This window comes from Harpegnathos saltator, unplaced genomic scaffold, assembly GCF_003227715.2.
Source record: "Harpegnathos saltator strain DR-91 unplaced genomic scaffold, Hsal_v8.6 scaffold49, whole genome shotgun sequence".
NCBI lineage: Eukaryota > Metazoa > Arthropoda > Insecta > Hymenoptera > Formicidae > Harpegnathos > Harpegnathos saltator.
Genome location: NW_020230304.1, coordinates 68299 through 80766, shown reverse-complemented (window position 1 = coordinate 80766; position 12468 = coordinate 68299). Strand labels below are relative to the sequence as shown.

The 12468-nt window shown below is 57.6% G+C and overlaps 1 protein-coding gene across 1 annotated transcript in view; it reads right to left on the bottom strand.

The window, feature by feature from the left end:
• Positions 1–11922, bottom strand: part of LOC105187702 (uncharacterized) — a 145930-nt gene extending 134008 nt beyond the window's left edge. The window contains exon 1 of the mRNA XM_011148675.3: positions 11069–11922. Within this exon, the coding sequence (XP_011146977.1) occupies positions 11069–11129 (61 nt within the window). The 5' untranslated portion in view covers positions 11130–11922. The remainder of the gene's footprint in view (positions 1–11068) is intronic.
• Positions 11923–12468: the final 546 nt, after the last annotated feature.

The following is a 12468-nucleotide window of genomic DNA, read 5'->3' as shown; positions in this document are numbered from 1 at the left end:
TATACCCCGACCGACCATCGCGCGCGGGGGTAAGCCCGGTGTGACGGGGGAAGGGAGGAGCGAAGCGGAGGCAGAAGCATGAGGACGCGGAGGAGCGTCGCATGAGCGTGGCTGTGGAGATGGAGCGCGACGGCAGGAGGGGGGACAAATCCGTGTAGCGACGCGCGCGTCGTGGGCGCGGTTACACGCGTGGACGAGCGAAGGAAGCGGAGCGGAGCGGAGCGCAGCGGAGGAGCGTCGCGGCCGCCCCCGCCGCTCGCGGCTTAGTGCGTGTAGCGCGACCATAAACAACCGTGCAACTTTCACGAGGACTTTACCGTGGCCATTACAGCGACCCATTTCCCGCCGGCGCGGCGCGGCGCGGCCACCCGCGCGTCTCTCGCCGGAGGCGGACGATTTCGCTCGCTCGCTCGCTCGCGACCTAAGCTTCGTAAGATAATTGTTCATCAGGGGTTGAGTGTCAGCCGCGCGGGCGCGCGTTAATGCCGGCAGCGCGCGAAATGGCGCGTCGTTATATCCGCGCGCGACTATCGGGGCTTGCCCGATACGAGCAATGCGTACCGTAATCTGCGCCCGCATCACCGATAACGGACCTGCTGGTCATTGTCGGATTCATCGCGCGCGGATAAATTCTCTCCTTAACCTCCGTCATGGAGGAACGGAGGCTCTCCGCGGCAAGATACGCGGCGAGATGGACGGATGGAGGAGAGGCGTGTCTTTTCCAGGAATGTCACACGGAGGATTCTTACGGAAGCAACGTCGTCGTCCGTCTCCCCGTTCGACTCGGCCGCTTCCGCCGGATCCTTCCGTCCTTGAGCGCACCGGCTCGATTTATTAACCTCATTGAGAGAGAGAGAGAGAGAGAGATGGTATTTATCTTCCGTATCCGGGTCCCGGCCAGCAGCTTTGATCTCTCTCTCTCGTCTCCTTTTTCAATCAATAACGATACTTTCGATCAATGACGATGTACAAGCGAAGCGAAACGTCTCTTACGACCAGCAGCCTCGTTCGTATTCCGTATTCGGGCATGAGTGAGCGCGAGGCTATAAGATTCGTCAATGGCCCGGAATTGAGCGCGGAGTCGAGCGAGCGTCACACCGTTAACCTTTTAACGTAATGATGAAATGAGACTCGATGTGTGCTAAAAATATCGTTTACTACGGCTCACTTAAACACTTATGCAAGCTGTGAATGCAAAAAATGAAATATTTCGCCTTGCTAAATATCATAGAGCGATGCTGATTGGCAAGATTAGTGTGAATGATAATTAAGTGAAGGCAATAATCAGCGCATAATTTTGTTTCGCGAACCGCCGTGCGTCAACGACCGCTCTGTCGATTGAAGGAACTAAAATTCTCGCTCTCGAAGATACAGATGATTGCCGCGGCGGAGTGTTCGGCTCTACTATATATCGCAACTATATATCGTACATGCAAAGAGAAACGAAATCTCAGCTGCCGCAACCGAAAAGATTCGTCGGAAGAGGTTGAATGACGCGATTTTCAACCGGGCCGCGCGCAAGTGTCTTCTCTCCCCCCACTTGCGTGGAGATACAGGGATACACGCTCCTCGCGTTTATTCGCGCGAAGAACGAAATTTCTACCTTATTGATAACGGTTAATGTTCCCGGTTCGGACGACCGAACCGTATATAATTTTGGGGCAACAGAAACCTAACCTTCCAACAGAATTTTGTTCGTGTCGCAGCCAAATTTCCTCGGGAGTCGACTCCCGAGCAACGGAAGCTTTCGGCTGCCGCAAGTGACATTCAGTTGTACCAACCGAATAGCTTTCCGCGTGAGCGATAAGTCACTACTACTAGGCGGCGCATCCGACGAGCAAGAAAGAAAATCTCCGTCGATGCGGCAGGGAGGGATAAGACAGCGTCCTCGCTGTCGAGACACGAGGAATTTCTCCAGAAGGAAGAACAAGATCCGTTTTGTCGGACTCGCGGAGCTTGAAATTCAATGAAAATCAACGCGAGCCAACATCGAGAGGAAACATGGCGGCGACTCCGCCAGGTGTACTCGGCTCGCCTCGTTGCTCAGTGGCGAAAGGTACTCCGATACTCTTCCGCTATCGATATTTCGTCTTCGACGCGGCGCGGCGGGAGAGCCAGCGGATACACTCGACGCGGCGCACTTGGGTGTCGGCGGCGCGTGCGAGAGCGCTGTTGAGGGCGGCCGCGGGCGAATCGACTTTCATGAATCATCTCGGCTGTATCGCCGAGCCGTGTCGATCTCGCGCATCAATTATGCACTTAAGGGGGATCCCCGGCGGCGAACAGATGTGCGGCGATCCTGATGAGGCGATCTCGACTCTCGACTCGTGCCGATGTCGGACATTTATGCGCCGCGTGATCTCCCCCCCCCACCCCTCCACCCGTGATCGATCTCTTCCCCTAATTTCGATCGCCGCGCGCCGCGGGGGCGGAGGTAGAGCGTTCCTCCGCGCGAGACCGCGTTGGAAGCGGTGATTAGTCGCGGGCGCGATAAATTCGACGAAATAATAACATCGGCGATTCGCGAGAATCGCCGATAAGGCCGATAATAACGTCGGTGATAAGAGCGGCGATAGATATTCGCTGGCTTTTATCGCGGCCCGCGCACCCAAATTCGCGGCCGAGAGGAGGAGGAGGAGGGATGGGGGGAGGAGGGGGGATGGAGGCTCGCACGCGCAAAACATCAAGTTTTATGGATTGTTAAAGCGCGTTACGCACGCCGGGCCGCGACGCCGTCGGTTTGATCGTTTGATTGAGCGTAACCTACGTCGGCGCTTGTAAAATAACGCCCGGGCGCTTGCGACGTTTAACGACGGCGCGGGTGACGATGGCGCGCGCACGCACGCACGCACGCACGCACGTCAATGGCCACGGCGCCGTTAAAGACACGATATTGAAATACCCGGAGAGCGGGGAGAGTACTCGCCCTGTATCGAAGCCGTGGACGCGATGAACCGGGAAGGGGACGGAGGGAGGGGCGCTGAATTTTTAATAACCGCAGCGCGCGCGGCGAGAATCTCGGGAATTTCGTCGGCGAATGAAAGTCGAGAGGCACGCGCGCGCGCGCGCGCGCGCGTGCGAATGCGACGATAACTTGTTCCTCATTTAATTTCGTGTAGACTTTACTTGGAACTCGCGCTGTACAAAGATATTTAATGTCGAGTATCAAAAAGTTGCGGAGGGAGCGCGCAGATGGTGTCGAATCCAAATTTCCCCCGGGGGAGGTGGGAGGAGGGAGGGGGAGGAGAAGTCCGCGGACAACTCGGTCGAAGAAATCCATCCGCCGCGCGGTTGGAAGGACGCGCGGGGCGAGCTCGGCACACTTCCTTATACACGGAAAGACGAGCCAGGTAGTGGGATACTTAGCGGCGACGATGGCGTCGGTTATATGCCGCCGCCGCCGTCGTCGTTGCAGCGTCGCGTATAAAGTACGAGCGAGAAAATAATGCCCTCGCGCTCGTCGTCGTCGTCGTCGTCGTCGTCGTCGGCGGCGGGGCCGTAGGGGAGAGACGAGCGGGCGGAATAATATAATATAATGTAGTTGGCGGCATTATACTTGGCGAAAGTAAAAGTTGCGCCGTTAACTTAATTGCGGTACTCCGGGCGCGCGCGGCGCTCGTGCATCGCCTTTACGGCCGGCGATTAAAATCAAACGGCACGGCGGAGCGATCGGCCGCGGCGACGCGGGGTATCGCGACTGAAGAGCGTCATCAGCCGCCCTCGCTCGCATTAGACGAGTGGACACGATAATGGCGCGTAATGAGCGGCGAAACGGCACACGACGATGTCGCAGTGGCGAGAAACTGGCGAACGACCGGCCGCGGGGTTTCGGGTCGATCCGCTCGCTTCAGCGATTTCGTCGTTTCGACGAGTCTCCCCGCGTGGTGACACGGACACTCGTCTTGGATTTTACTCCTGTCGGACGGGGGGGGGGGGAGGTTGAAAGTAATTTTGCGCGACGTGCGCGAACAGCGGCCGGTCTCGCTCGTCGTTGTTGACACGTTACGTAACGGCTCACGAGATATCTCGTGTCGAGTCGAGCGCGCGGGTCACGCGGGTCACGAGATACGCTCCTCGTTTGCGCGCCGCTAATAGCGCATCGACAGCGAATGTCCGCGATAAACGAGTGTCGAAATGCGGATAAAACCGGCCGGGGCACGCGGCCGCGCGAACGTAAACAACAAGATGTAACACGTCCGCTATCAACGCCGCACACGTGCGAGGTTACGCTCTCCCTCCCTCTCCCTCTCTCTCTCTCTCTCTCTCTCTCTCTCTCTTCCGTGCGACGCACGCGTCGCGGCGCAAAAATATTTCCCATACGTTCGCGTAATCAAACATAATCAAACCGAGTCTGCTTTGCGCTCTACCGGATGACGAAAAACAAAAAAAAAAAAAAGGACGGATCGGCGAGAGTCAGGTACCTCGACGCGATAATCTTCGAAGTAATCCCCGCGTGTGTAATTGACCGGTCCCCGCCCGCTGGCTGTTTCGATTTTCTCAGCGCGTCATTCGCGCTCGACACCGATTAACAAAAGCGTCGCGCGTGTTTCTTGCCAGCGACGCGAGACGCTCGGGTCTAATAAAAGTATATCAAAATAACGTTTTTCTCATGAAGCGCGAACCTCTTATCTGTCGCGGCCTCGATAGTCGTAAAGATCGCGGCTTCCATGCTGGCACGCTGGCGATGGTGTCTTGCAGGGACGAGGGGGAGAGCTGACGAGAGCAAAACGACCGATGCGTCGTCGTTCCGACCCGCGGTTTCTGCGCCAGGTTCGTCGCGACTGCTCGCAATTTCCGCTCGCGATAGCATTCGACAGCGCGCGTCTCCCGCGCGCGTGCTCGCGCGGTTTTCCGACCCGACGACCCGGTGCGGCGGTCGGTCGGACGTACGTACGTTCGTACGTTTGTTCGTTCGTTCGTTCGTTCGTTCGTTCGCTCGCTCGCTCGCTCGCTCGCTCGCCGGGTTAATGGCGCGTTACGTCTCGAAACTATCGCGCGAGGATCAGTTCGCCGCAGCCGCTCCCGCTGGGTATCGTAATTTCGTCGATAGTAACCGGCAACAACGACGCTGCCACCATCGCCGCTGGCGCACGCTTTTTCCTCCCCCGCTGGTTTATGCGCCATCGCCGCGGCCGCCGAGTAAGCGAAACACACGCGGCCGCCGAGTAAGCGAAACACACGCGGCCGCCGCGACGGATACGTGCGATACGCTCGTATTTACTTAGCCCGCCGGCTATTTATGGCCAGGAAATAGTTAATTAATAAATGGACATTGCGCGCGTCCCGCTGACTAATGGCGAAATTCGGTCGCCCGCGCGCGCACGCCGCGCGGGTCGACCGCTCCGGCGCGGCGGCGGAGCGGGCCATTTCGGATGATCTATAATTCACCGGAGAATTTCGGCGGCCGACGGATCCTCGATTTGCGAGGCGGGGGAGGGGGGACGGGAAGAGGACGCTCGAAGAATCAGAATCGCATTTAGAGATATGTATGTGCGCGCGTGCACCTCCGGCGGCGAGCTCGTGCGCAAAAAGAGAAATTCCACGGAGGATTGCAAGTCGGGTTTGCGACTTGGAGCAAGATAGAGCGGGAGGGGGGGGGGGAGTATCGCGACTATCGACGGCACTGGATATTTTTCCAAGAACGATTGTGTGTGTGTGTGTGTGTGTGTGTGTGCGTTCGTGTGCGGCGATACGCCGGTGTGTCGTTGCGCAATCGCGACGGTAAAAACGTTTCCGCGACGATAAATCGCGCGGGAGGAGCAGTCGAGGAAAATTAAATTACATGAAATTTAAACGAATGAGCGGAGGGGCGAGAGAGAGAGAGAGAGAGAGAGAGAGCGAGCGAGGGAAGCGACGGTGCGTTCGCTCGCTCGCTCGCTCGCGCGGGCAACAGAGATGGAAGGAAAGAACGAGAGCGAGAACGAGAGGGAGGGAGAGAGAGAGGGGGGGAGAAAGAGAGAGAGAGAGAGAGAGAGAGAGAGAGAGAGAGATTAATATCTAATAGAGGGATACGCGGTATCGCGCGGGCGGCGCGGGCGATCTATCACGTAATGGACGATTTGTGGGGGATTCAGATTTATTTCGAATCGCGTCGCAGAGACGTCGGGCAATACGCGGCTATCTGATCGCTCGGGAAATACGGCGGTGAAAAATTGGCGGCACGGTGTGCGGCGGCGGCGGCAGCGGCGGTTAAAGGTCCGGGGGAGTTAAACACGGTATTACGCGTCTCTTGCACGCGCCCTCTTCTCTCGGCCGCTCCCCCGCCGTTCTTAACTTTGTCCCTCCCCCTGACCCCGACCGTCGGCTTCCACCCTTTGGCCGGCGCGACTTCATATTTTCTGCGGAGTACACGAGCGTATGGAAATAGGAGCAGAAATAAACGCAACCGGGACAGTCGTGCCGCTCCTCGCGGATCCTCCGACGTCGTTTGCATTTCTCATAAGCGCGCGGCCGTTTTTTCGCGCGACCATACATACACATTTTTTATATCCACCCTGCTGCCGGTCGCGCTCGCTCGGCGGAAGAACGACGGAGGAGGACGCGACAGAAGGAGTGAGATATTTACTAAGTGCTGCGAGAGCGCGTCGCCGGGAAGCGCTAGGCGGATGTTATCACACAGAAAGCCATAAAATTGGAGGCCGAAAGTCACGTATGAGGGCGGCCTCTAAGAGAGTACATTAGATAATGATACCGGAGGCCGGTGTCTTCGTGTTATCGTCATTGCGTAAGGCGAGGAGAGAGAGAGAGAGAGAGAGAGAGAGAGAGAGAGAGAGAGAGAGAGAAAGAAAGAAAGAAAATCCAATTTATTAATACCCGGGGATCATCCCGGTGTCCCCTAAGTGCATACACGGGAATAAGCAGTTCCGACCGGCGTCGGCTGTTACATGAATGTCGTATCGTAAAAATGATCGAGCCGTTGTCGCGCAAGGACGCGGGAATTAAACGCCCGCCGGTTACCGGCCACCTACATCTAACGTAATATATGTAATACACTACACCAGCCCGGAGAGTGAGAGAGAGAGAGAGAGAGAGAGAGAGAGAGAGAGAGAGAGAGAGAGAGAGAGAGAGAGAGAATAATTCCCCATACGAGCGACCAGACGTGCGCGTGGGCGAACGCGGATTAATTGCAACTTGAGGAACGACCGTGCCGAGGAAAAATAATAAAAAGAAAAAATGTAAAAGCAGGAGACGGTAAAGGGGAAAGGAGGAAAACATATTACACAGGATACCGCGGAAGCTGATAAAATGAAGTGGTGACGAGAGAGGGAGAGAGAGAGAGGGAGAGGGAGAGAGGGAGAGACTGCGGAACAAACAGTCAAGATAAATAACAAGAAAGATTAAGATCAAGATCCCAAGCAGTGTCGGAGAAGGCGGGAGGGGAGGGGGGAGGGGGCGAGGAAGGGGCGCGACAAGTCTTTAATATTTGCATATTGCACTCTCCTCGAGCGCGGAGAATCGGAACAGAGAGGAAGAAAGGCGGCGGTAGGAGGAGGAGGAGAAGGTGAGGGCGAAAGGAGTCCAAGGGGGGGGGAGGGGGGAATCAATGCGGGAGAGCGCGACCTCGTTTTCCCGCGAAGTGTTAAATTAAATTATTATTATCTTCATTATCATTAAGCATACCGGCAGATAGCTTCTCCTCCCCCCGTTCTACTCTCGACTCATTCCGCCGCTCGCGGATCCTTCCCCCCTCCCCCGATATACATCTCGAGGGCCCGCGCGTGCACGACGAGGACGACGCACGCGAGTACACGACGCCTCCGTGTGTATTCGCTGGCAGGAAGGAAGATCGAGGTACGAGATGTCGGCGCGCATATAATTCTCCCGGGGCGCCATTAAATTGTATTAATCCACTTCCATCACGGAATTGGAGTTCATACACGATAAACGTACGTACGTACGATGTACCCGCTGCGCGCTCTCCGCGGGGGTGCACTCGCCCCTATCCCCCCGATTACTCGTCTATCCAGGCTGCGCTCTACCCCCCGCCCGTCCCCCGCCGCCGCGAGCTTCTTATCGATCGCGCGAGGCAAATTTTTTTTCATCCGCCGATATCTCGTGCGGAGGATCACCGTCCCCGTGCGGATCGTTTCGCCCTTATTAGCCCGGAGCGAGAGAGAGAGAGAGAGAGAGGGAGAGGAGAAGAGACGACAAAATCGAGGGTAACCGTGAGGAGCCGGATGGGCCCGCTATCGAGGTATCGATATTTCTTGTTTCTGATACCGTCGCGCCGACACTTTGCTCGCCGCGCTCGCTGGGGATCGATTACGTGGAATGAAGACGTCAAGGATCTCCCTCCGCCGATAATTCCGAAAGGCCCTGTACACACTCGAGGGGACGCGTGCATCGCTGTGATTTGGCTCCTTCTCCTCTCCTCTCCTCTTCTCTCTCCTTCTCCGCGAGTTATCAGCAGCGACGCCACGACGACGACGCCGACTCTCACGATCAGCGCGGAAGCGTCGCGTCTTTGTCGTATCGCGGCCACTCGATCGGCAACGGCATCGAAAGCTCGTTAAATTATACAAGATCCCGAAAAGTACTCGCGGCAGACGCACACGCAGACACATACACACACGAGACAGAGAGAGAGAGAGAGAGAGAGACCGCGTTGGTAATTGGGTCGTACGCCACCACCGCCGCGGGGCTGGAGTTACCTCCGGATTCAAGTTCCGCTCGCGTTTTCCGACAATGTCGTTGTTTATCCCATATCGCGAAATGAGTTTCGGAATGAGTGGCGTGGGAGCGAACGCAGCGCGAGGGGCGCAAAGAGGAGGTGGGGGGGGGGGAGGGCGAGGAGAGCACAGGGGAGCGCGAGTTCTCGGAAATGCATATATCTCGTATGCCGCGATCGTTTCGCGAATTGAAGAGCGCGTTGGAAAAACTCCGGCGGAGAGAGGGTCAACGGGACGTGGAGGGGGGGGGGAGGAGAGGAAAGTGGGAAAAGCGACAAATACTTTTACCCGCGTAGCTGCCGCTGCCACCCGCGCTGCCACCGCCGCCGCCTGCGCTATCATCTATTTTTTCACATGTTTTACATTCGCAAACCGAATACTCGTCTGAAATCCGCGAGTGCGGAGCTGCTCTCGTAAAGCTGCCGCCTCTCCCTTCTCCTCCTCCTCCTCCTCCTTCCTCCTCCTCCTCCTCCTCCTCCGGGGAAGCTCGTCCGCGTGTTTTACGCGTGCGCTTGTGCGCTCGTGCGCATTAAGAGGAGAGACGGAACGTTGCGTAAAAACTCGCGCGCGTAAAAGCGTGAAACGCACTCGTCTCTCGTTCTCTCGGAAGAGATTTCGCGGAATCGATGTCGCGGCCCTCGCGACGTTTTTTCCATCCGTTGCGCAACGCGCGAAGAGAAACGCGCGCCGGTCGTCCGAGAAATGTTTCCGGCTTCGAGGCTTCGAGGTGCGAAACGGAGACGACTCTTGCTCCCCTTCGACGCTATTCGCGTCGTTATCTCGCTCAGTTCCGCCATGTGCGTGTGTGGCGCGGCCGACCTGCTGCTCGGATGACCTCCTCCGGTCATTTTAATCGGATTAGCGTGATGCGCCGCGGTGGCTTTGGATTTTTGCGTGTCGCCGACGGCGCGGGCGGGGCGATCTCCTCTTAAGCATTCCGCGATTACACTCGGCGAACTCTCGAACACGGCACGAGTCGCACGCGGCGGCGGCGGCGGCCGCTTAAAAATTCAGAAACTCAGCACTTTAGTTATTACCAATAGAACGTCATTCTCTCTCTCTCGTCGCGGCGGAATAAATGTATGACTACTTTCAAACGGCTAGTGCGGCAGGAATCAGTAATATCCTTCGCGAGCGCGCGACCCCGGCTCTTCGAAAGTACATCTCTCTCTCCTATTTCATAACTTTGCCAATTTCGAGAACACAGGCAGCGAGAGAAAATAGCGTAAGTCCCCCCCCTCTCTCTCTCTCTCTCTCTCTCTTTTCTCTCTCTCTCTCTCTCTCTCTCTCTTCCTCTCTCTGTCGAAGGAACTCCGGTGTTAATGTCAGGCTGGCAGCCTGGGAGGAGGAGGAGGAAGGAAGGAGGAAGAAGGAAAAAATGAAAACGCCGGATATATATGCGGAAAAGCGGAGTGAGATTGCGATATTCCAATTAAGACGGGAAATTCCTCACGCGTCGAGTGCGGAAAGTATCCCTAAAATTCGGGAGGTAAGGGGGGAGAGGGAGAGGGGGAGAGAGAGAGAGGAGAGAGAGAGAGAGAGAGAGAGAGAGAGAGAGAGAGAGAGAGAGAGAGAGAGAGAGAGAGAGAGAGAGAGAGAGAGAGTGTGTAAGAGTAAGCGAACGCGACGATGCCGAGCTGCAAGTATCTTCCGAAGAATTTGTCGCGGTGCAAAAGGAATCCGCGAGGCACCGAGAGAGCCCAGGTATCGCGGCTGTATCGAGCTCTCTCGTCGGAGCAGTATTCTCCGTGGATATTTTCCCACGAAATTCTGCGTCCAAATTTTCGCACACTGGATGAAAAACAGCAGGTCGCACGAGTGTGCGGTCTCCAAGGTCGTTTCTTCGAGCGGTTTGTTTTGCGGGGACAAAGGGCGGAGAAAAACAGCGATAGTAAATAGAGAGGAGAGGAAGGAGAGGAGGAAGGATATATCGAAGAAGAGGCGCACCGCGCGAGCAACGCGGCGGCGAAAATAACGCGACAAGCGTTGACCCTCGTTAAAACAATTTCCGATGGTTATCTCCGCCGAGCAGCGGCGCAAACGTGCGCGTTATCGTCACGCCGCAGCCGTTCATAATAGCGCCGCAAATAGGCCATCGACATCGCGTCGCGTCGCGAACAAAAGCGGCGCGTCGCGACGGCCGGCCTCCGGGCGGATGTCCGAAACGCCGCGCATTCCCGACGCGGATCGTCGACGATTAATCGAATCGATCGAGCGCGCGCAGGCAGCACAGGTCGTCGTCGTCGTCGTCGTCGTCGGCAACAACGCCGCGCAACAACGTTTCACGACAAAGGCGGCCAGCCTTCCATTCACGCGCCTCGCGATATTCCGCCTTGTTCCTTCAATCCGCCTTGCCGCGCGCGCTCGCAAAAAGCATTCTCGCAGACTTGGAGACTTACCTCCGACCCCGAGGCAGAACAACAACACGCTGGTCAGCCCGATCCCCCGGGTCCAATCCATGCTTCGCAGGGATTTCTTGCCTCGCGCGCAGTCCTTCAACTCCGGAAACCCGATGACTACGACGACGAAGACGATGAGCAAGAGATCGTGCTGCTGCTGCTGCTGCTGCTGCTGCTGCTGCTGCTGCTTCTGCTGCTGCTGCTGCGATGAAGAAGAAGAAGAGGGATCCCAGTGAGCGCGGCAACGTGGGATTCACACACGACGATCGAGAATCGACGAACGCGCGCGCGCGCGCGCGCGAGCACGAGACACACGAGGTTACGAGAAATCGAGGTTAGGAAAAATTCTTTGTACACGCGCGTTGCGTGTTTTGCGTGGCTCACATGAGGCCGCTCACTCGCGAATACTCGCGATATCTCGCCGATAACCGGTGTATATCGTCTCGGTATACAATCCCCCCCCTCTCTCTCTCTCTCTCTCTCTCTCTCTCGCTTCACACCAATTCACGTAAACGTTTCTCGCCGTCGGCGCGCCAATGGACAGGCACAGACAGGCGGAGAGACAGACAGATAGATAGACAGGACAGACAGACGGACGGACGGACGAACGAGCGAGCACGTCGGCTCGCGCTCGTCGGCAAGGAGGCACTACTGGGGCACACTGGGTGCGCACTACCCTCTCACGAGTCACGGCGCGGCACGAGCGACACGAGGAGGGCACACGCGTCCCGATCGTGCGGCGAGCACGCGTCGCGCGGAAGTAGCGGGTGGCGGCGAGGAGGCATTCGGGGAGAGCGTGTATGCCCCACGGTGATCGCGTGTGCGGAGTGGCGGCGCGGCCTACGGGGGCTTTGCGCGGCGCCCCCCTCCACCCTCGCGCGCGCGGCGGCGGCGGCGGCGGCGGCGACGGCAGCCGACGGCACCGACCGCGTATAACGCCCTCTCGCTCGCGCCGCCGGCGCTGCCGTTCGGCCCCTCTCTCTCGGTCGTTCGTACGCGCGCGCCCGAGAGTACCCGATGTCGGTCGGAGCAGCGCGCCGCCGAGGGGCGGCGAGCGCCCCCCCCCGGCGCGGCACGAACCAGCCCGAACGAAAGAGCGAGCGAGAGGGCGCGAGCGCCTGTGCGGGAGTTGCACTCTACGCACCGCCGTAAGGCGGACGATGGTCTGCAAAGGACGCGGGTGCGCGGGTTAGAGTCGGCGGGTAGGGCGGTAAGCGCGGAGTAGGGATGCTTACGGCGGGTATCGATACTTGGGCGAGCTTCGATACTAAATAGTTTAGACACGGCACCCGTGACGGTTTACTTTCGACATCGCCGGCCGTTACGCTTCACCGTAGCGGCGGGATCGAGTAGCTCGGTATCCGAAGCGAGCTCCGGATTGCGAGCTTGGGATTTCGAAT